The sequence below is a fragment of the Hyperolius riggenbachi genome, chromosome 3 (assembly GCF_040937935.1).
Source record: "Hyperolius riggenbachi isolate aHypRig1 chromosome 3, aHypRig1.pri, whole genome shotgun sequence".
Classification (NCBI taxonomy): domain Eukaryota; kingdom Metazoa; phylum Chordata; class Amphibia; order Anura; family Hyperoliidae; genus Hyperolius; species Hyperolius riggenbachi.
The window spans coordinates 476,009,763-476,032,559 of NC_090648.1; the positions used below are offsets into that span (position 1 = coordinate 476,009,763).

The following is a 22,797-nucleotide window of genomic DNA, read 5'->3' on the forward strand; positions in this document are numbered from 1 at the left end:
TAACATAGATGTGCCTGGAAAATAGATTATGAAGTGCAACAACAGCACAACCCAGCGGTTCTGCAGTCGATAAGTGGGGGATGATCACGCACCGCGTGTGGCGCACGTTGCCTAATACACGCACTTCCGGCAGATGTCATGTATGCCTAGCATTTGTGCGGTGGGGTTACAGTTTGTATATGTACATAGGTTGATGGCATTATTGTTGAAATGTGCCTTAATGTAACGTCAAATTACCCCAGCACCAAGAAGCATGATGTATATGAATGTGTTTGAGCTTTCGCTCAAGCAGTCAAAAACAGTGTTATGTTAGAACATTTTATTTGTAGAAAGCCTGAAAATAATGCATTTAGGTCTACAATCTCCCAGCTGGTCTTTGGAAGAAATGCGACATACAGTCGCGATTACGGATTGCCTCATTCGTGTGCTGACCTCCACTCCAAGTGATGCCACTTAGCGGTGGAACCTGAAGTGCATTCACTTCATCCACCGAGATTACTTCTTTTTCTATCACGACATTGTGAAGGATGCATGCAGCTTTGACCACAGACACCGCATTTTCCACTTTTAACTGGATTGCTGTATGCAGCACCCTCCATTTGTTAGCCAAAATGCCAAAACTGCATTCCACCATTCGTCTGGCCATACTTAACCGGTAATTAAAATATCTTGTCCGGTCATTCAAGTGAGTGGCTGAGTATGGGCGCATTACATGTCTGGATAAAGCGAACGCCTCATCACCCACAAAGGTGTATGGGAAAGCTGGATTGGTGGTCCCAGGCCATGGGCTTGGTGGCGGCAAGTCCAGCGTGCCATTCTCCATGCGATAGCACAAGTTGGTGTTCCTGAAGATCTGGGAATCACTTGCTGTTCCATACGCCCCAACGTCTATGTACAGAAATTTGTAATTGGCATCAGCAACTGCCATAAGGACAATGGAAAAAAATTTCTTATAATTAAAATACTGACTACCGCTGTGTGGTGGCTGCACGAGTCGTATATGTTTTCCATCCACTGCTCCAATGCAATTTGGAAACCGACACTTGCCCCAAAACTTATTTGCAACCTCCTCCCAGCGTTGTCGGTTAGGGACGGGCATAAAAGTGGCATGAAGTTCTCGCCAGATAACGAGACACGTCTCCTTCACAATGTATGATATTGTACTTTTTCCCAACCGGTAGGCAAAATGCAATGATGCAAATGATTGGCCAGTGGCCAAAAACCTATGGAGAAAAAGGAATGTGCCATTAATGTTATGTTTTATTCTCTTTTGTCTACAGTCAGATTCTATATGAATAAGTGGAGATCCGTAAGGGACACTTACAAAAAAGAATTGACGAAACTAAGGAAATTGGAGAAAAGTGGTAGTGCTGCTCCAGCTCCACCCACCTACAAGAACTTTGAATTGTTGTCCTTTCTGCGCACCATATATGAACCACGAAGGTAAAGTAAAAATTTTACAATTATAATTGTTGCCTACTCCAACCATTTAACCACGATCCTTAACAACACACATACATTTGACAATGCCACACACTGTGAGATATATAGTATGGCTGAGGGAGGCCTAACAGCTGCTTAGCTCGTACCTAACATTTTAATCATGCATGAAAGCACCGTTTGCTGTACAACAAAAACATGTGCGAGGGCTAGGTCAACCATACTCTGTACCCCCATGTGTATGTCAATGCCCATTCCACGTAGATATGTGTTGCCATGGATGCTGGATAATTACATAATGTACAGATCTGTTGCCACATTTACTCAATCATACATTGGGATCTGTTGTTTCTTTTGTTTTTCAGAACAGAGGATAGTTTTTCCACTTCAACTAATGTGGAGGCCGACAGCGACAGTACTTGTGCTTCTGCCAACAGCAACTCAGATGCTGGGGACAATGTTTCAGAGGTGCCATCCACTCATACAAGTGGGAGTGCTCACTCCTCACTTACCACTGTGAGACCGCGGCCTAGACCAGCAAGTAGGCCAAAAAGAGTGAGGCCTGCCGTAGTGGACGAGGAGGAGAATGTACATTTGGCACAAATGAACAAAACTTACCAAGAAATTTTGGAACACTTCAAATCAAACCGTGAGCGACAAAGGTCACCCGAGGAGAATGTGGCCTACAAAATCACAGACTCAATGGTGCCTTACCTAATGGACATTGACCCACGTTACTATGCCGATGTACATGGGGAATTCATTGATGCAGCTAAAAAATATCTAGCAAAAACACGGCAAGACCGTGATGGCAACCAGGGTAATAAGCAGGGGTCCAACTTAGAGGGTAGTAGTTTTCGAGTTCCCAATCAGGGTACATACCAAGAGTGCTGGCCGTCTGATAAGTCGATGCCAGTTCATAGGTCAGAGCCGCAACACTCATGGATACAGCAAGGGCAAGCGTACAGTAGCATGCCTCCCTCACAGATGCATTCAATGGGGCGGCCACACAGAGAAACATCATCTACCTCTCGGACGGGAGCAGATGTGGGCGAAATGTATCATAGGAACCCCACTCAAATTCCCGAAACACGTTCATATCATAATTTAGATAGGCCTTCAGCACCCTGTGCTTCACAAACCACAGAATTCTCGATGACGAGATTCATGTTTGATTATGATGCTACGGAGTAATTACCACATTTTTCTTATTTGCTTTTGTTCGTCTCATTATGTAGTTGAGAATTGCATTATGCACAGTCCGTTGAGTGCACTACAGAGGCATGTACCGAAGCCATCATACAAACTTTCAGTTAAAAATGTTTTGTGTTGTAAAGATTCAAAAGGTAAAGTATTACAGGACCAGAGTGAATGTCCGTATATGTAGTTTGGTTATCATGATTTTGTGAAGTCAGACAGTGATTGATTTGCCATCACATGCAAAGAAAACACCCATCACTATCATGGCTGCCTTTACTACAAACATATTGTGCAAACAAATCTGCATGCTACAATTTACAATCTGTGAAGCTGCTGCTCCTGGCAGCAGATCTCCCCCTATACATTTCCCCAAGGTGGGGCAGGGTTCTCTTTGCTGCGCTGCACAGCATCCTACCATCCCGCACCGCATGTCTACATCCCAGCGTACAAGATCCTTCCTGTGTCACTCCTTTCTTGCAACTTCATGGTCAGCAGAGTGCCACCGAAAGTATACTGCACTGTGGGATGTGGCCAAGTGGTGCGGCATTGTAGCACACAGTGCAGGTTAGAAAATAAAATCAGGAGGCACAGAAAAATAGTGAACACTACTGTTAGAAAAGTACTGTCTGTATTGTTTGCCTCATGGCTGTGTGGACGTACATAGCGATTGAGCTGTAGGTGCGGCCATGCCGCCTTTCCTCTGTTATATGACGATTGTGCCGATTAAAGTGGCCCATTGACAACGCATCTCACAGACTCTGTCTGTCTGTATTACGGCACAGTCATGTGAGGGGATCTGAAGCCTATTTCGTTGCCTCCCTTCCCTGTGTATTACAGTGACTTACATCGCAACACTGGGTCAGGAGGCAATGAAAGGGGCTCCTGAGACGCTCATATGCCTAAGCCATAATAAATAAGCGCACAGTATACATCCGGGGATCACAAAGAAAGGAGGTTGTGGAGCCGAAGTCGATAGATGATGTTCACATTGGAACATCAGCCTCTGCTCCTTGCGTGGCTGCAAAATGTTTTTCCTTCAGTAGTTAAAGTGTATGTATCTGCTTATGTGAGGAAAAACATGCACATGTGTTCAAGCACCATTGGTGTAGCAGTACACTTGTCTTGCTGGCCCTTTCATGAGAGGACTGTAAGTTTAAAATTTACCACCCAGTCAACATAAGCAATGAATAATGCAGTCTGAAAAGCAGATGCAGATATGTTGAGTACACTTTGTATTATGCTTTATGTGTTTGTGTTGGTTTACAAAGCTTGACAATGTGACCAAAATGGAACTATTTCCAACATGTTGTGCTACTTGCAAGTGTTTGTTTGATTAAAAATTACAACACAAGATAGCACTTACTATTATTTAATACGTTACCTAAACATTATATTAAAAAAATTTATGTTTTAATGTTGCCTGTGTCCTTTGTTCACCATCTAAAGTCATATAAAGTAACCAGTCCTTGCCAACTGCTGGGTGGTCCCTCCACGTGGCCAAAGCCTCTCCACCTTAACTGCTGCATTGATGATGTTAGTGGAAGTGAAGACAGAGAGGCTTTTGCGACATGCATGGACAAAATAGCGGATGGTAAGGACGACCATTTAACAATGTGGCAATGACATAAATGTAAGAGGGCGCCTTCTCACCTTAACGTAAGCAGAAGTCTCTCCTCCGGGATCACAGCATTACGGTACCAGGTATTCTGCCTCCGTAAATGTGCGCCCAAGGTCTGCAGCAGGTAATCAAAACTGGGCAAAATAAAAAAAACAAAAATTTTACATACTTTTCAGCATTTTACATTAATGAACAAATTAAGATACATTTTCTACTTACGTGCTAGTACTCATCCGTGTATAGTTGAAAAACTTCACCGGGTGACTACGGATATCCTCATAAAGGAGCGTAAACTGTCCTTTTAGAGGCCTCTCCACCACCAGAGGATGCACCCAAAAGCGGTGTCTCCTACGAGGTTGCCTCCTCCTCCTCCGCATCCTCTCCATAAAAAATTGCAAATTGTTCATCATAGACAAAAGCACAAGATCCTCCAAATCCGACATTCTCCTAACTCCTCAAACCACAACCGACTAAAACTCCCACACCAAACACACGTGGCAACACCTTTTATAGGAATGTGTAAGGCCAATCCTTTTCCTGTGATGACAACTTCCTTCTACAGAATCACAGGCATTGAAAGTGTTAAAAACGCTTCTTAATGTTCGCATGCGAATTCGCAACACTGATACGAATTCGCATTCCTCCAAATATTACAAACGCGTGCAAATTCGCAACGCAACAGTGGAAACAAGCCCTGAGCTTTGAATCATTTCTTTTACTACAGGTTTGCTTTAAAGAGGAACTGTAGTGAAAATAATGTAATGAATAAAAGTACTTTTTTAAAAAGTTATAAACTAACTAGCTCGTGGCCCGGCGTTGCCCGGGTATGTATTTGGCCGGTGTTGGCTGCGCCCACTTTTCCTAACCCTAACACACAATTACTCAGTTACTTAATGACCAAGTGTGTGAGCTTTGCGGTCTTTGGCATCAATAATTTGCATTGAAATAAAATAAATCTGATTGGCTGTGGCTCCACCCCTTTTCTGAATTTGAACCCCAATCACCCAATGGCCAACTGTACCAGGTACAGGTGATTAATATTGCAAGAGGGTTATGCCATTAACAGTGCAAGAATGGCAGCAATTAAATATTCCCCCTTGAAAATCAATAGGTGGATTTTGATTCGCTTTTGTAGGCTTCACACTTTTCTGAATATTAATCCCAGTCACCCAGTGACCAACTGTACAACGTTTGAGAACCCTGCCATTAACAGTGTAAGAATGGCTGCAGTTTACATTTTCCCAATGAAATTTGTATTTTTCTCCGCCAACTGATGTCTCAACATTGCTCGGGTATGTATTTGGCTGGTGTTGACTCCGCCCACTTTTTCTAACCCTAACACACAATTACTCAATGACCAAGTGTGTGAGCTTTGCGGTCTTTGGCATCAATAATTTGCATTGAAATGAAACAAATCTGATTGGCTGTTTGTGGCTCCATTCCTTTTTCTGAATTTGAACCCCAGTAACCCAATGACAAACTGTACCAGGTTTAAGGCTTGTGCCATTAACAGTGCAAGAATGGCAGCAATTACATACTCCCCTCAAAAATCAATAGGTGAAATCTGATTGGCTGTGGCTCCATCCCTTTTCTGAATTTGAACCCCAATCACCCAATGGCCAACTGTACCAGGTACAGGTGATTAATATTGCAAGAGGGTTATGCCATTAACAGTGCAAGAATGGCAGCAATTAAATATTCCCCCTTGAAAATCAATAGGTGGATTTTGATTGGCTTTTGTAGGCTTCACACTTTTCTGAATATTAATCCCAGTCACCCAGTGACCAACTGTGCAAAGTTTGAGAACCCTGCCATTAACAGTGTAAGAATGGCTGCAGTTTACATTTTCCCAACTGTACCAGGTTTAAAGAGACTCCGTAACAAAAATTGCATCCTGTTTTTTATCATCCTACAAGTTCCAAAAGCTATTCTAATGTGTTCTGGCTTACTGCAGCACTTTGTACTATCACAGTCTCTGTAATAAATCAATGTATTTTTCCCCTGTCAGACTTGTCAGCCTGTGTCTGGAAGGCTGCCAAGTTCTTCAGTGTTGTGGTTCTGCTATGCACTCCCCCCTCAGGGGGGAAAGAAACACACAAATGATCTCTTGAGATTCAAAAGGAAGGCTGTATACAACCTGCTTGTGTATGGATGTATTTTCTATGTGTGGACATGCTGTACATCAACCTACTTCCTGTTTTGGTGGCCATTTTGTTTGTTTATAAACAAACTTTTTAAAACTGTTTTTAACCACTTTTAATGCGGCGAGGAGCGGTGAAATTGTGACAGAGGGGAATAGGAGATGTCCCCTAACACACTGGTATGTTTACTTTTGTGCGATTTTAACAATACAGATTCTCTTTAAGGCTTGTGCCATTAACAGTGCAAGAATGGCAGCAATTACATACTCCCCTCAAAAATCAATAGGTGAATTTTGATTGGCTTTTGTAGGCTCCACCCACTTTTCTGAATATTAATTCCAGTCACTTAGTGACCAATTATGCAAAGTTTGACAGCCCTACCATTAACAGTGTAAGAATGGTTGCAGTTTACAGTTTATCAGTGAAATTTGTATTTGTCTCCGCCCACTGATGACTCGGCATTGCCCGCTTATGTATTTGGCTGGTGTTGGCTGCGCCCACTTTTCCTAAACCTAACACACGATTACTCAATAACTCAATGACAAAGTTTGTGAGCTTTGCAGTCTTTGGCATCAATAACTTGCATTAAAATGAAACAAATCAGATTGGCTGTTTGTGGCTTCACCCCCTTTTATTAATGTAAACCCCAATCACTCAAAGACCAACTGTACCAGGTTTAAGGCTTGTGCCATTAACAGTGCAAGAATGGCAGCAATAAAATATTCCCCTTAAAAATCAATAAGTGAATTTTGATTGGCATTTGTAGGCTCCACCCACTTTTCTGAATATTAATCCCAGTCACCCAGTGACCAACTGTGCAAAGTTTGAGAACCCTGCCATTAACAGTGTAAGAATGGCTGCTGTTTACATTTCCCCAGTGAAATTTGTATTTCGTCTCCGCCCACTGATGACCCAGTTGTTGCCCGGTTATGTATATGACTGGTGTTGGCTGCGCCCACTTTTCCTAACCCTAACACACAATTAATAAATTATTCAATTACCAAGTTTGTGAGCTTTGCAGTGTTTGGCCTCAATAATTTGCACTGGAATGAAACAAATCTGATTGGCTATTTGTGGCTCCACCCCCTTTCTCAATTTGAACCCCTAGTCACCCAATGATCAACTGTACCAGGTTTGAGGCTTGTGCCATTAAGGGCCCTTCTACACTTAATCGGTTGCTCTCAGCTAAAATGGAAAGAAAACTGATTTTCAAAGTAATGCCCAAGGTTTTCCTATGGCACCTTTCACACTTAACGCGTTTTAACTGAAATATTCTTCCCAATGCACTGCTATGGAAGAAACGCGTACCAACGCGCATTAACGTGTACCAACGCATACTAACACACATGAACGCATACCAACTAGTTAAGTGTAAACGTGGCCTAACAGTGCAAGAATGACAGCAATGTAAATATTCCCCTTGAAAATCAATAGGTGTATTTTGATTGGCTTTTATAGGCTCCACCCACTTTTCTGAATATTAATCCTAGTCACCTAGCGACCAACTGTGCAAGGTTTGAGAACCCTACCATTAGCAGTGCAAGAATGGCTGCAGTTTACAGTTTATCAGTGAAATTTGTATTTGTCTCCGCCCACTGATGACTCGGCATTGCCCGCTTATGTATCTAACAGTGTAAGAATGGCTGCAGTTTACATTTTCCCAGTTAAATTTGTATTTTTTGGTTATGGGACTAAAAAGTATCCTATATGTTATTCCAGGTAATGTACGATGTGTGTGCCAAATTTCATTCAAATCCGTTCAGCCATTTTTGCGTGATCGAGTAACAAACATACAAACATCCGAACTTTCCGATTTATAATATTAGTAGGATCAGTGTTTGACCATTGTAAAATCTTTCCTCACCCAGATTTACATTCTGAAATTTCTCACAGGTGGTGACATCATTAGTCCTGTCAGGTGCAGCTCTGCAGAATGTTTGTTTCTGAGAATTTCAAAGCCAGTATATAATAGACCTGTTTCCCAGAATGCTCTTGGAGAAGAATTCTGCTTAGATAACAGCCTAGGCTGTGACATTATTGGGAGTACAGGGCTACACACCACTAGACAGCAATATTTATATAGCTCTAGGAAGTGTTTCTGATGCAGAAACCAGGAAATTACTGTACAAGTGGGTATCGTGAATAATTTACTGCATTCTACTATAAGCCACTACAGGGCCTCTTTAAATGTCATCATCAACTTCCTTGCCGATTCCTCCGGCTTTCAGTGGGAAGAAAATGATTTCCAGAAGGCTTATTGAGCTCCGCCATTGGGCTTTGGCACCTGCATATGCATGACGTTGATCCAGAGACAGAGAAACCTCATTTATATTCCTCAGATGTTTCATATTGTGTTCTCAAGCTCTTGCATTTTTTTCCTGGCTTCTTCTGATTCATTCCTACATCAAACCAGCAGAATGTTTGCCTGCTCAGCTGATGGTCAGTAAAAACGGAGCAGGACTGTTATATTGTCTATAATGCGGTCATTGTGGGCGCCAGGTGTGTGATGTCACACGATAATGGGGCCTATTTGAAAAAAAGGTGATGGCCGATCAGCTGCTGATTGTTAGAAAAAAAAAATCACATTATTTTTCCTGAAATAATGCTACTGTCCAAATCTCAGCTTACAGCAGGGGCCACACTCTCTCATTAAAAATTAGAGAATGCTCGAATCTCCGATTTTCGGTTCGCGAACCTCGAACGCAATAGACTTCAATGGGGAGGTGAAGTTTGAAAACTACAAACATTTATGCTGGCCACAAAAGTGATGGAAAAGATGTTTCAAGGAGTCTAACACCTGGAGGAGGGCATGGCGGAGTGGGATACATGCCAAAAGTCCCCAGGAAAAATCCGGATTGGACGCACTGCAGCGTTTTAAGGGCAGAAATCATATTGCATGCTAAATTGGAGGCCTAAAGTGCTTTAAAACATCTTGCATGTGTATACGTCAATCAGGTAGTGTAATTAGTGTACTGCTTCACACTGACAGACCAAACTCACTGTGTAACGCACCGCAAACAGCTGTTTTTGTTGTGACGGCCATGCTGGACTGGTGCGCACCATGGCCAGAGTGCAGGCGATAGCGGTTTTCAAGCCCATATGGTCGTGGGGCTGAGGTAGCTCAATGACAGAACAACAGTGACTGTCAAGGTGATCGAATTTTGTCTGTCCACAATGAAGCAACGACCTTATTATCGTGGGTGTGCCCCCCGAGACACTCATATAGCCGGCGGTCATTGCTTCATTGTGATATGCAAGCCCCTTCACCACGGCAAGGTAACGATCACGAAGGGGAATTGACACATGTACATGCCTCTTGTTTGGTTGTTGCAGCTGCAGTGCAGCCAGAAAAATTAGGCAGGCATGTACACGCACCAGAAACATTATTATAGTGGCCGCTGCTAGCAGCGGACTTGAAAATTCAGGAATCCGCCTGGAGTCCTGGACCCTGTTGGTGGTGGCGGAGAAGGCAGTCAAGCGGCCTGCAGGCAGAGATGCTGTGTGGGGAGCGACTTAGTCTTGGGGCAGGCAGTCACACGGCGTGCAGGCAGAGATGCTGTGTGTGGGGACTGACTTAGTCTTCGGGCAGGCCTGACCGTGCTTTGCAGACCACATGGTCAGATGGACCCTTGACCCAAGGCTGTGTGCCAGAGATGACACCACTTGCCTTTCAACATCACGGTACAGTTTGGGTATCACCTTTTTTGAGAAATAATTGCGGCCTGGTATCTTCCACTGCGGTGTGTAGCTTTGCTTTTGTGTGTTGCTTTTCCTCAGGTGGTCATCCCATTGCAGTTTGTCGTTTGTCATCATGTGCTTCGTAAGGAAGTTGTCCCTTCGTGGGTCTTGGTCATTTCACGGGTGAATTTTTGGTGGCAGAGAGTACAGATGGCGTTGCTCTCATTTAAGGCAGACACACAAAAAAAATTTCCACACCGCTGAGCCCTGGGGTGATGGCACTTTAGTGGTGGCGGCTGACTGAGTGTTAAAGGAAAACTTAAGTCTAACACTTATACTTAAGTATAACATATACGCTATAGCAGCATAGAGGATGATATAGCGGCTGGGAACGCGGAAGTTCCCAGCCTGTCGGCGGCTGTCGCCGAACCCGGAAGTAGCCGCCGGCGGGGACAGGATGATCGGAGCGGGGCTGCGAGGGCACCATCCAGCTTCGGGGGGCTGAGGGATGCCCCGGGTGAGTAAATATCATTTTTTTTTTTTACTTAAGTTTTCCTTTAAGTGGGGTGCCAGAATCAGAGCAAGAAGAAGGAGGAAGAAGATATGTCACGCTTTCATGCGGAAGCTGAGGAAGATGAGGTGTTCTGTGTTAAATTATAGTCAACTACGTCCTGACAATCTTGGGGGTTGATGGCACGTGCCTTCTGAACACTGTACTTTGGTCCAGGGCCGCACGAAATCACGACAGTTCGATCTCGAACAGACCTGCCGGGTGGCCTGCCTCTGCCTGTTTTGCCCATATTGGGGGGGATGAAGTGAAAGGTATGCACTGACTTGACTAATACAATGTGCAGTCACACAGGTGCAGTGAACAGGTATGCAGTGACTGGTTTATATACAATGTGCAGCTGTCACACACACAGGTACTGTGAACAGGTGCAGTGACTGGTGCTATATAACACTGCGTGCGCTCACGTAGGTAGGTGCACTGAACAGGTAGGTATGCAGTGGTTGGTATTACAAATGTGCAGCTGTCACACACACAGGTACTGTGAACAGGTGCAGTGACTGGTGGTATATAACACTTTGTGCGGTCATGTAGGTAGGTACACTGAACAGGTAGGTATGCAGTGATTGGTATTACAAGTGTGCAGCTGTCACACACACAGGTACTGTGAACAGGTGCAGTGACTGGTGGTATATAACACTGCGTGCGCTCATGTAGGTAGGTGCACTGAACAGGTAGGTATGCAGTGATTGGTATTAGAAATGTGCAGCTGTCACACACACAGGTAGTCACTGAATGTGTTGGGCCTGGCAGTGGCACAGTAGGAATTACCAAGGGGCCAAGGGCCAGCTGCGACTGACTGACAGGGCTGTACAGTATATGCAACACAAGTGTCTGTGGGACACACACACACGCAAAATAGATCACAAGAACAACATTAGCTCTCAAAAGAGCTGTTGGGGAGTGCTTTTTAGCAATAAGTATCAGCAAGGCGCAAGATAACAAGCCTAACAAGAGCCTAACTAAGCTTTCCCTATGTCTACAGCAGGTTCTCTCCCTTCTCTAATTACTGCAGCCACACGAGTGAGTGAAAAGGCTGACGCTGCCTGCCTTTTATAAGGGGGGAGGGGGGGCTTGCTGACTGTGATGTAGAGGGTCAAAGTTGACCCTAATGATGTAGTATAGGGGGCGGGTCGACCTCGCATATAGTTTGCGGTTCACAGCAAACATGAACCATCAAAGTTCGTGCGAATAAATTCGAGTGTGAACCGTACGGACAATCTCTATATAAAATGTGTGTGTGATTTGAAAAAGTGCAAAAATGTGTTTGCCGCCAATGTCGTGAAGCTAAATGGCATTGCATTGTTTTTCTGCAAATTTAGAAAAAAAGGTGTGTTTGTGTTGTACGTACAATGTTGTAGCTCTTGTAGCAAAACAGGAAGTAATACAATTGACCTGGAAGTCAACAGAATTTGGCAAAAAATGCTTTGAAAATCTGTTTAGCATTTTTAAAGTGATTGTACAGTTTTCCTATGCTTTACATTGAGGCATAATCACCTCCAAAATGCTGCAGGACCCACATTTACATTTGGGAAAGTGATCACATTGCTCTGGTGTGAACTAACCTATAGAAGTGCATTAGCCAAGTGCTTTTCGAAACACTAGTGCTTTTAAAAGCGCTCAAAAACGCTCCTAGTTTGAACCATCATTAACCACTTGAGGACCGCAGTGTTAAATGCGTACGTTAAAAAAGGGCGTCGGGAAAAAAGGGCGCAGGGTTTTAAACGATAAGCATGAATAACGTTTAAAAAAAATTTGTGCTAGATTTCGTTTAAAAAATAATGTTTTATAAAGTTATAAATCATTAAATAATGTGTATGAAATCGGCAATTGTAAAAACGTTAATCTTCCCTGTTTAAAAAGTGAAATTTATAATAACGTTTTATAAAACATTAATAAGAATGTTACTAAAGCTATACCTAACCCTACTCTCACACAGAACCCTCCCTGTACCTATCCCTAACCCCTAGACCCCCCTGGTGGTGCCTAAACCTAAGACCCCCCTGGTGGTGCCTAAACCTAAGACCCCCATGGTGGTGCCTAAACCTAAGACCCCCCTGGTGGTGCCTAAAACTAAGACCCCCCTGGTGGTGCCTAAACCTAAGACGCCCCTGGTGGTGCCTAAACCTAAGACCCTCCTGGTGATGCCTAAACCTAAGACCCCCCTGTGATAAGCATTAATAACGTTGTAAAAAAATATTGTGCGGTTTTTCATTTAAAAATAATGTTTTAAAAAAATATTGTACTGTTTTTCGTTTAAAAATAATGTTTAAAAAATTATAAATCATTAAATAATGTGTAATCATGAGAAGCAGTTATAAAACATTAAAAGTCTCCGGGCGCCGCTTTTAAAACGTTATTTTTCTCCGGCGCCCTTTTTTCCTGTTGGGCGCCCATTAAACAATATTTATTATGGAAGTGAATGGCGGCGCCCTTTTTGTCCACCTGCCTCATGCGCCCAAATTTCCTACTTACCCCCCTAAAGACCAAGCCCTTTTTTTTAAAAAAGGGCCACTGCAGCTTTAAGGCCTCACTGCAGGGCCGCACAACTCCGCACACAAGTGATTCCCCCCCCTCCTCCTTTTCTCCCCACCAACAGAGCTTTCTGCTGGTGGGGTCTGATCGCTCCCCCAATGTTTATTTTTTCATATCAATATTTATATGTTTATTTTTCTAATAAAATGTGTCATTTCTGTTAATAATTTTTTTAGCCAGCCCTCCCTCCGTCCCAGAGCCAGCCAATCAGCGTGATCAGCTGTCATAGGCTTTAGCCTATGACAACTAATCACTATGCTGTCTCCTAGAGGGACAGCCGTGTCACACGTACAAGCTAATTAGGCGGCGGTATGACAGTCTCCTAGCGGCGATCACCGCTGGGAGGCTGAAGGCGGAGGTGTGTGCACATTAGAGCTTGTGCTCTCCTGCAAAACAGGCCCCAAGGACCTTACGGCAATCAGCGTTAGGCGGTCCTGGGGCTGCCGCGGCCACGCCCATCGGCGTGACACTGTCAGCTAGAGGTTAACATAGTTTGCCCAATTCAACCTGCGGATCATCTCACTCGACTGTTGGGCTGATATTGTGCAGTTGGCCGCTTCCATTGGCCGCATGTGTACAATGTGGTCTGATGTCTGAATGACTTGTTGATTGCGTGCCCAGTATGTATTGTAAATGAGTTGGTAGTTTAGTGGTTTGACTTGTGTGCAGGGGCGTAACAATAGACCCTGCAAAGGTTGCAGCCGCAGGGGGGCCCAGAAGCCACAGAGGGCCACGTCCTGAGAGTCTGCCAACTAAGGGCAAGGAGAGAAAAAACTTTCTGCTCTCTCTGCACAATTGTTCTAATGACTGCATCTGCTCAGCCACTGATAACGAATCATACAAAGTTTTGTAGACAGTCCCTATTCAGTGTGCAGGGGGAGAGGGCTCCATCCAAAGTTTTGCAGGGGGCCCAGTGATTTCTAGTTAAGACCCTGCTGGTGTAGAAATACAGGTCGTGTCAATGGGTTATCGTGTGGTCGGTTATGTCATTGGGTTGGTCGTGTGCTTTTGTTGGATATGTGTATGAGCCTTAAAGTGAACCCGAGCTGAGCGTTATATGAAGGTTTCCATATTTATTTCCTTTTAAGCAAAACCAGTTCCCTGGCTGTCCTGCTGATCCTCTGCCTCTAATACTTTTAGCCATAGACCCTGAAGCATGCAGCAGATCAGGTGTTTCTTGTAATATTGTCAGAACTAACAAGATTAGCTGCATGCTTGTTTCTGGTATACTTCAGACGCTACTGCAGCCAAATAGATCAGCAGGGCTGCCACACAATTGGTATTGTTGGAAACAAATATGTTAGCCCCCATCTCACCTTGGGTTCACTTTAAAAACTTCCTCTGCTCACATAAGATCTGACTAATTGCTACCTGCATCTATCCGATTCGCCAGACCTGATGAGCAGATAGCAGATCCCAGTAGTGTGAGTATTCCAGTCTCTCACACACAAAACTCTGTGGCGGAGGGGGCAACATAGCAGACAAAAGAAGAGAAATTGTCAGATCCAAGTTGGTGTTGGTGTACAATACAGTTAAAAACCACTGCGCTTCCTAACTCCACTTGCAGTCCAAGCAAGAGTGTATACCCTGGAAAACAAGATTAAAAGTCACACATAGTGCTAAGTATTGCGAGGTTTGATCCACAGACAACACCCTGTGCTGCACTCCTGTGGGTAGTGCCACCACCACGGAAGGGATAAACAGAAGTCCCCCCTTTTGTGCATACACTCACCAGAAGCGCTTCTTGTAACAATGCATGTAATAAAGATGGTCAGCCAAGGAAATCCTCACTCCAGCAAAAAATACTAAAATTTTATTGTAAAACTCACAGAGGACCGACAGGACCAGCATACAATCTGGCCGCGGATCCAGAGCAGCACGTCACCCTGCTTCCTCTGACGTCAGTGCGCACTTCCGACTCCGCCCTACGCGTTTCTTCACGCTCGTGACTCACTCAGGGGCTGGAGTACCGCTAACCAAACGTGTTACTTAAACTCAAAAAGCCGCATTCCCTCCACCCAACGGTCCGCCCACAACATCGCCCTCTTATATTGCTAGGCAACGGAAGGAAGTGCTGACCTTTACATAGAGTGGCATATTAAATAACATAAAGTATTACATTATTAAAATGATTAAAGCGGTTACCCATTATACTTCATTACCTGGTTATTCTCTATTCATTGGAAGTGCAGTATTTGATTGCAATTGTTGGTGTTCAGTAACAATGAGGATCCAGCAGCCACAGGGCCGCCATCCTATACTTTACATTGGGAATGATTCACTAAACTTTTTCACCTGTTTTCACCTCATCTATGTTACATTTTTAAGTTTCCAAAGAGCAAAACTATAATATATTTAAGGCAAGAAAAGGAATATTGAAATTAAGTTAGGGCCCATTCACACTAGAAATCGCTAAACGCTAACGCAAAACGCTGAGCGTTTTTCTGGCGTTTTTTCCTAGCGATTTTTCACTGTATAGAGAGCGTTTTTCCAGCGATAAGCGTTTTGCGATTTCTAGTTCAATTCAAATACTTTTATTAAAACGCTAATCGCTCCAGAATCGCTCAGAAAACGCTGCATGCAACGCGTTTGCGTTTCAACAAAACGCTAAACGCTTAGATGAGAACACTTCCATACACTTTCATTGTGCACACGTTTTTCAAATCGCTAGCGATTTTCAGCAAAGCTGAAATCGCTCTGAAAACGCACAAGTGTGAATGGGCCCTTAGGGCTGGTGCACACCAAGAGCGCTTCTGAGAGCTTTTAAAAATGCTAGCGCTTTGAAAAGCACTTGGCTAATGTATTTGTATGGGATGGTTCACACCAGAGCGATTTTCTCCCAAACGCGGGTCCTGCAGCATTTCTGCGCTTTTCTGAGTTGATTCAGACTAAAATTTCAGCATAGGGAAAGTGGAAAATCGCTCTAAAAAGCGCTAGAACAGAGCGATTTTCCAAGCTTTTTTTTTTTTTTTTTTTTTTTACAAAAGCTGCTCGTTTCAAGCTCAAACTGTACAAAAAATATCTCTACACCAAAACGCTCCAAAAATCGCTAGGCATACCTGCAAAATTACTAGGCAAATGCCTAGAATCGCTAAGTAAAATCACTTTTAACAACGCTGAGCGTTTGTGATTACGCTACCTCTTTTAGGTGTGCACTAGCCCTAAATCGGGAACAATGTATTAGGGTCTTGATTCACAAAAGCGTGATAACGGATAGCACAGCTCTGCTATTCTGTTAACACGCGATGTGACGCACGTGAAGGTTTGCGCGTGTAAAGGCTTACATCTGCGTGCTAACAAAGGTTTGCGCGCAATCATGCGTGCTTTCACGTGTAAAAGTGTGCGCGATCATGCGCAAACCTTTGTTAGTACACGGGCGTAAGCCTTTACACTCGCAAACCTTCGCGTGATAACTGCACAGCACGACCGTTCTATCAGTTATCACGCTTTTGTGAATAAAGCACTTTGAGTGATTAGTTTGCTTGTAAATGTGCTGAAAGGTTATTTTTTATCAATTAGTTGATAAATAAGTCATTTATGAGAAGTTTTGTGAATAGACCCCATAGAGGCGAAATCACCTCCAACATGCTGCAGGACCCCCGTATGTGTTTGGAAAAAAAATCTGTGTCCGTGCCACATGCAGCCCCCTCTTCCATGCGTATCATCCGTGTACAGCAGCCCCTTTCTTTCACAAACAGCTCTTTTGAGCACCAGTTTCCTTTTTCCAAGTGTTGCTTCCAGGGGCGTAACTAGGAATCGCCGGGCCCCCCTGCAGAAATTGAGTACCCCCCCTCCCCCCTGGGGCCCACTCAGGGCCGTTTTTGGGGGACTGGAGGGGTCGCAGCATGAGGGGAGAGCTTGGTGGCACATTGGTGGGGAGGGGGGATGGTCCCCCCCCCTCACCTCGGGCTCTCCCCTCTGCGCTCCCCTCCAGCATTGAATAAAGTGTATGCAGGTGGCGGGACAGCGGCAGATACATACCTTCCGTGCGTTCCACGGATGTTCCTCTCTCTAGATTCTGACGCGACTTCCTGTATAAACAGGAAGTCGCGTCAGACACTAGAGGGAGAACCATCTGCGATGGAGTGCACGGAAGGTATGTATCTGCCGCTGCCCGCTGAGAGCGTGGGCTGCATCCCCTATTGTTACGCCTGTGGTTGAACCTTGGCCTTCATCCGCCCGATGCCCTGGCCTTTGTGGCCTTACCAGAAATCCGCCCCTGCATCCATATCATTCTCACCTCTGGTTCACTGTAAGACAAAGCAATGCATTTCAATTAGTGTAATTTCTAGGAACCTGCCACACACACTACAGAGATCAGCGATGTTCCCGATAACCAGATATTTACACTCATCTCTATTTTCCGAAGGAGGAAGTAGAATAGAAACCTCATTTGATTGGCCGCGATGGACGGTATTTCAGTTTTGTCTTAAACCAGTGCTAATACATAAACCGCAATGTTCTTTTCCGTGTATCGTCTGTTTGTATTTCAGTTATACATTTTGTTAAAGTCTACATTCATTGTCACTCCCTTGATAAGTCTCTCTCTCAGAGGCGTTCGCTCGCTGTGTGCCGCTACACTGCGTGACTCTCAATTATTTCTTATTAATAAAACGAAAGTCGCCCGCCACTTCAAGCATCGGCACGTCAATCCCAGCCAACACAAGTTTTCCGCTGGCATCACCCCCTCCCTCGCCACCCGAACTTGACAAACTCATAATAATCACTGCTCATGAAATCATTGTTTCCATAATCCTCTGCCAACCTGTCAGTCCTCTCTCCCCCATACGGTGATGCGTGAGCAGGCAGCCCCCCCCCCTCCCCCACACCCTGTCAGCCTGGAGATTGATGGGTCCTCCTCCCAATCCACTCTCTAGTGATGCTCCTGATAGCTGGAGTGGCTTCTCCAATCCTCGGAAAAATCATTTTGTCGCTTTACATGCGGCTTCTGAACATGCTGTGATAGGCACGAGTTTTGAAGGGTAAAAAAGGAAAATTAAATATATATATATATATATATATATATATATATATATATATATATATATATATATATATACACTTGCAAGCACAAAAATCGTACAATGACAAAAAAATGAGATATTAAAGAGTAACTGTAACCAAGGATTGAACTTCATTCCAATCAGTAACCGATACCCCCTTTCCCATAAAAAATAGATCATCTATATGGTAGATATAATAGATCTATCTGTATGGTAGATATTGTGGTGAAACCCCTCCCACAGTGTGATGTCATGACCATGGTCTTGACAGTTAGCTGCCTGTGAACCTCGTTGGATACAGATTCACAAGATGGCGCTGGATCAGCTGCCACGGCGCATAGCTCCTGCTTTTTCTGCTACTTTTTCTGCTACTTTAGCCGACTTAGTTTTTTACCTTTTAGTTTGTTTGTTTTTGTTTTAGCTTATTTAGTTAGCCACTTAGTTTTAGTCTAATTTCCAGACCAGTGTGTCGCTCTGCTCTGCCCCGTGTGGACCCCGCTTACCTCCAAGCTCTTGCCCGGATCATCGCTGGCCGCAGGACTCCTCTCCTGGCGCCTGAGGCCTGCCCAGCCACCCACAGACAAACCCGGACAGACCTGCGGGCCGGACCCTCTCTCCCGGAGCCTCCATCCTGCGGCTCCTGGAACCAGGCGCACGTGCTGAGGCCGCCAGCACCTCCGCCGGCAATAAGAACATCCACTGGCCGCAGAACTCCTCTCCTGGTGCCTGCAGCCCGCCCGACCACCCACAGACAAGCCCGGACAGACCTGCGGGCTGGACCCTCTCTCCCGGAGCCTCCATCCTGCGGCTTCCGGAATAGGGCGCACGTGCTGAGGCCGCCAGCACCTCCGCCAGCAGCAAGACCGGCCGCTGGCCGCAGGAACACCACTCCTGATGCTCGTAGCCCACCAGCCGCCAGATACATCTCCGGGCACCCACAGACAAGCCCGAACAGACCCGCGGGACATATCCTCTCTCCCGGAGCCTCCATCCTCCTGCTCCCTGTACCAGCCCACACGCATTGAGGCCGCTGGCAGCTCTAGGGAGCCGCATCTACGGACCAGGACCTCCTCCTCCGCGAGGACAGCATCGGCAGCAACACCAGGAACCAGGACCAGCCTGAGGCCACATCGGGTCCCTGCTCTGGAAGCCAGCTGAAGCATCCACAGCAGGCAGCCATCCTCCGCCACTGCAGGCCGCTGCATGAGACCACTCTGGACGGCTAGGCCCCCCACGTGGCCTTCAGCACACTACAGCCAACCTCAAGGCTGCTCCCCCTGCAAGCCTGCCAGACGCTTGGACCCCCGGAGCCCGGATACTGCAGCTGCGGCAGGACAAAGAAGCCGAACCCACATTACAGACTGCACTTATCAGGGGTAAGACTTCGCCCTTTGACGCCTTCTACCCTGCCTGTCTGTGAGCCTGCCTGCTTGCCTGCTCACCCACTGTTGCCTTGCTTCGCTGTTTCTCTGCCCTGTCCTGCTTTGCTGCTTCTCTGCCCTCCAACCCGGGGCCTATCCTGCCTGTGCCTAACAGGTGTGCACTCCAGCTGACCCACAGCGGTCCTGCTCCTCTGCCCTCAAACCCCTGCCAGTCCCTGGGCCTATCCTGCCAGTCCCAGTCACTGTGCCTATCCTGCCGCGCACTCCTGCTGATCCACAGCGGCCCTGCCCTTCTGCTCCTTCCGATCGTCCTGTCCTGCTAAGCCTGCCCCACGACCTATGTGAGTGCCATGCTAGACTTTTGGGCCACTGCGGCTAACTGGCGACTAGCCTGTATGCACTCCTGCTGAAGCGAACTGAAGGCACGAGAATGCCATGCTCCTTCACCCCCCGCTGGCCCCCTATTATCCCTCGCGCCGGCTGCCATAGCCTGCCCATGCCGCCCACCGCCACCTGCACCACCTACACCAGGGAACAGCTTCTAGGGTGGGAACCACATGGCCCCCCACCCCCTGAAGCCAGGCTCCTGACTAGTCTAGTCTGGGACCACATTCAGCAAGTCCTGGATCCAGCCCTGAGACTCCGGCCTGGCCAGCGGCGAAGAGGATGCCGTGCTGGAGCCCGGGTGAGGCTATGGAAGAAAGGCCTACGTTCAGCCATCCCCTCAGTCCTCCTGGCAAATGTCCAATCCCTCCCTAACAAAATGGATGAGCTGTGCCTCCTCTGCGACAGGAGAGACCTCAGCAGTAACACTCCGGCCCTCTGCTTCACGGAAACATGGCTACACGAGGACATCCCCGAGAACGCCCTCCTTCTCCCAGGCTTCAGCATCATCCGAGCAGACAGGGACCCTGTCCTCTCAGGGAAAAAAAGAGGGGGTGGCATCTGCTTTTACATCAGCTCTTCATGGAGCCCTACCCCCACGATACTCGATAGGAAGTGTTCTCCGGACCTGGAGCTACTACTAATCAACTGTAGGCCGCCATACTCACCACGGGAGTTTTCCTCTTACGTCCTTGCTGGAGTTTACACCCCCCCCCCCGATGCCGACGTCAAATCTGCGCTACTGGTCCTTAGCGACACCATCTCGCAGTGGGAGACATCCCTTCCGGACTCACTGTTCATCGTAGCGGGCGACTTTAACAAGGCCAACCTGCGCCAGGAGATGCCACACTATCATCAGCATGTAGCCTGCCCCACCAGGGGCCGAAATACCCTTGACCACTGCTACACGGCATTGAAGGAGGCATACAAAGCAGTCCCACGGGCAGCCCTGGGCTCCTCTGACCATTGTCTCATACATCTTATCCCTACCTACAGGAGGCACCTAGAATCAGCTAAACCGATCGTTAAGTCTGCCAAGGTGTGGTCGGACGAGGCCAAACTGAGACTTCAAGCCTGTTTTGAATGCACCGACTGGAAGTCCCTGGAAACGCAGAACCTGGACGAATGGGCGGACAACATCGCCTCATACATCAGTTTCTGTGAGGACTCGCGTGTACCAACAAAATCCTTCAAGGTGTATCCGAACAACAAGCCGTGGTTCACCAACAAGCTACGCCAACTGCGGAGACGCAAGGAGGCCGCACACAAGTCCGGGAACCAGGAGGACTACAGAAGGGCAAGAAATGACCTTAATCGAGAGCTGAGAACTGCCAAAAAAGAGTACGCTGAGAGAATAAGAATTAACCTATGCTCAAACAACTCACGAGCTGTATGGAAGGGACTGAAGGCCGCCACTAACTACAAGCCCCAACCCCAGCATGCAACACCCAGCCTGGCACTAGCAGAAGAACTCAGCAGATTCTACTGCAGGTTTGAGAACCAGGTAACACCGGAGGGAAACCTGGCACTGGCCTCCCCTCCTCTGTGCCCTGCAAACATCCAGAGCCTGTCCCCTCCCTCGGTGGTGGGTGAGGCAGAGGTCATGCGCCTCTTATCAACACTAAATGCCAGGAAAGCCTCCGGCCCCGACGGAGTATCTCCAGCCTGCCTAAAAACCTGCTGTCGGCAACTTGCTCCCATCCTCTCTGCCATATTTACCAAGTCCCTAGAGGTAGGCAAGGTCCCAGTATGCTTTAAGAGGTCCACCATCATACCTGTCCCCAAGAAACAAGGGGTCTCCGAACTTAATAACTTTAGGCCTGTGGCCCTGACGTCCGTCATCATGAAAACCATGGAGCGGGCGGTCCTAGCCCACCTTAAGCACTCTACCTCGCCCCACCTAGACCCCTACCAGTTTGCCTACAGGGCGAACAGGTCCACCGATGATGCAATCAACATCTGTCTGGAACTCATCAACGACCACCTTGACAGGCCAGACACGTACGCTAGGATACTACTCCTGGACTTCAGCTCGGCCTTCAATACCATCTGCCCACGCATCCTCCAACGGGACCTGGCCGCACTTGAAGTCCACTCAAGCCTACAACTCGGGATCACGGACTTTCTCACCAACAGGTCCCAAGTCGTCAGATTGGGCGATATCCACTCCCAAGCTGCAACCACGAACACAGGTGCTCCCCAAGGCTGCGTCCTGTCACCACTGCTGTTCTCCCTCTACACGAACAGTTGCAGATCTGAGGCGGACTCTGTCAAGGTCATCAAGTTCGCTGACGACACCACCATCATTGGCCTTGTCACCAAGGATAATGTTCAGGAGTACCGTCAGCAGGTAGAGAGAATCTGCAACTGGAGCAAGGAGAACAGGCTGGTGCTTAACACTGCAAAAACAGTTGAACTAATCATCGACTTCAGGAAGTCTGCCCACACCCCACCTCCAATTTATATTGACGGAACTGAGGTAGCCAGGGTGCCCTGTGCCCGGCTCCTGGGTACTACCATCTCCAGTGACCTAAGATGGAAGCCTAACATCACTACCACCCAACGGAAAGCCCAGCAGAGACTTTACTTCCTCCGTCAGCTGAGGAAGTTCGGCATGACTCAAGTAATTCTAACTAGCTTCTACTCCGCCACCATCGAGTCGATCCTCTGCTCTTCCATCTTGGTCTGGTATGCCGGCGCCACCACCAACGACAAGGACATACTACAGAGGGTCATCAGGTCAGCGGAGAGGATCATTGGGTGCCCCCTCCCTTCACTTGCCCTACTACACAACAATAGGCTGAAATCCAGGGCACTGAAGATTGCCAACGATCCCTCACACCCAGGC

At 46.6% G+C, this 22,797-nt stretch overlaps 1 protein-coding gene across 1 annotated transcript; it reads right to left on the reverse strand.

The window, feature by feature from the left end:
* Window positions 1-355: 355 nt before the first annotated feature.
* LOC137562416 (uncharacterized) lies at window positions 356-4,701 on the reverse strand. The gene is made up of 3 exons (XM_068273758.1): window positions 4,478-4,701; window positions 4,291-4,392; window positions 356-1,223 (listed from the first exon to the last, which is right to left on the reverse strand). Exons 1-3 carry the CDS (start codon window positions 4,699-4,701, stop codon window positions 356-358), a joined length of 1,194 nt encoding a protein of 397 aa, XP_068129859.1.
* Window positions 4,702-22,797: the final 18,096 nt, after the last annotated feature.

What these genes read in the sequence shown, in the direction of transcription:
- LOC137562416 (XM_068273758.1), bottom strand. Translation starts at nt 4,701, where the DNA reads ATGTCGGATTTGGAGGATCTTGTGCTTTTGTCTATGATGAACAATTTG. An exon ending in ACACGGATGAGTACTAGCAC is followed by an intron (nt 4,393 to 4,477) that starts GTAAGTAGAAAA and finishes TATTTTGCCCAG; the next exon opens with TTTTGATTACCTGCTGCAGA. An exon ending in AGACTTCTGCTTACGTTAAG is followed by an intron (nt 1,224 to 4,290) that starts GTGAGAAGGCGC and finishes TTTTCTCCATAG; the next exon opens with GTTTTTGGCCACTGGCCAAT.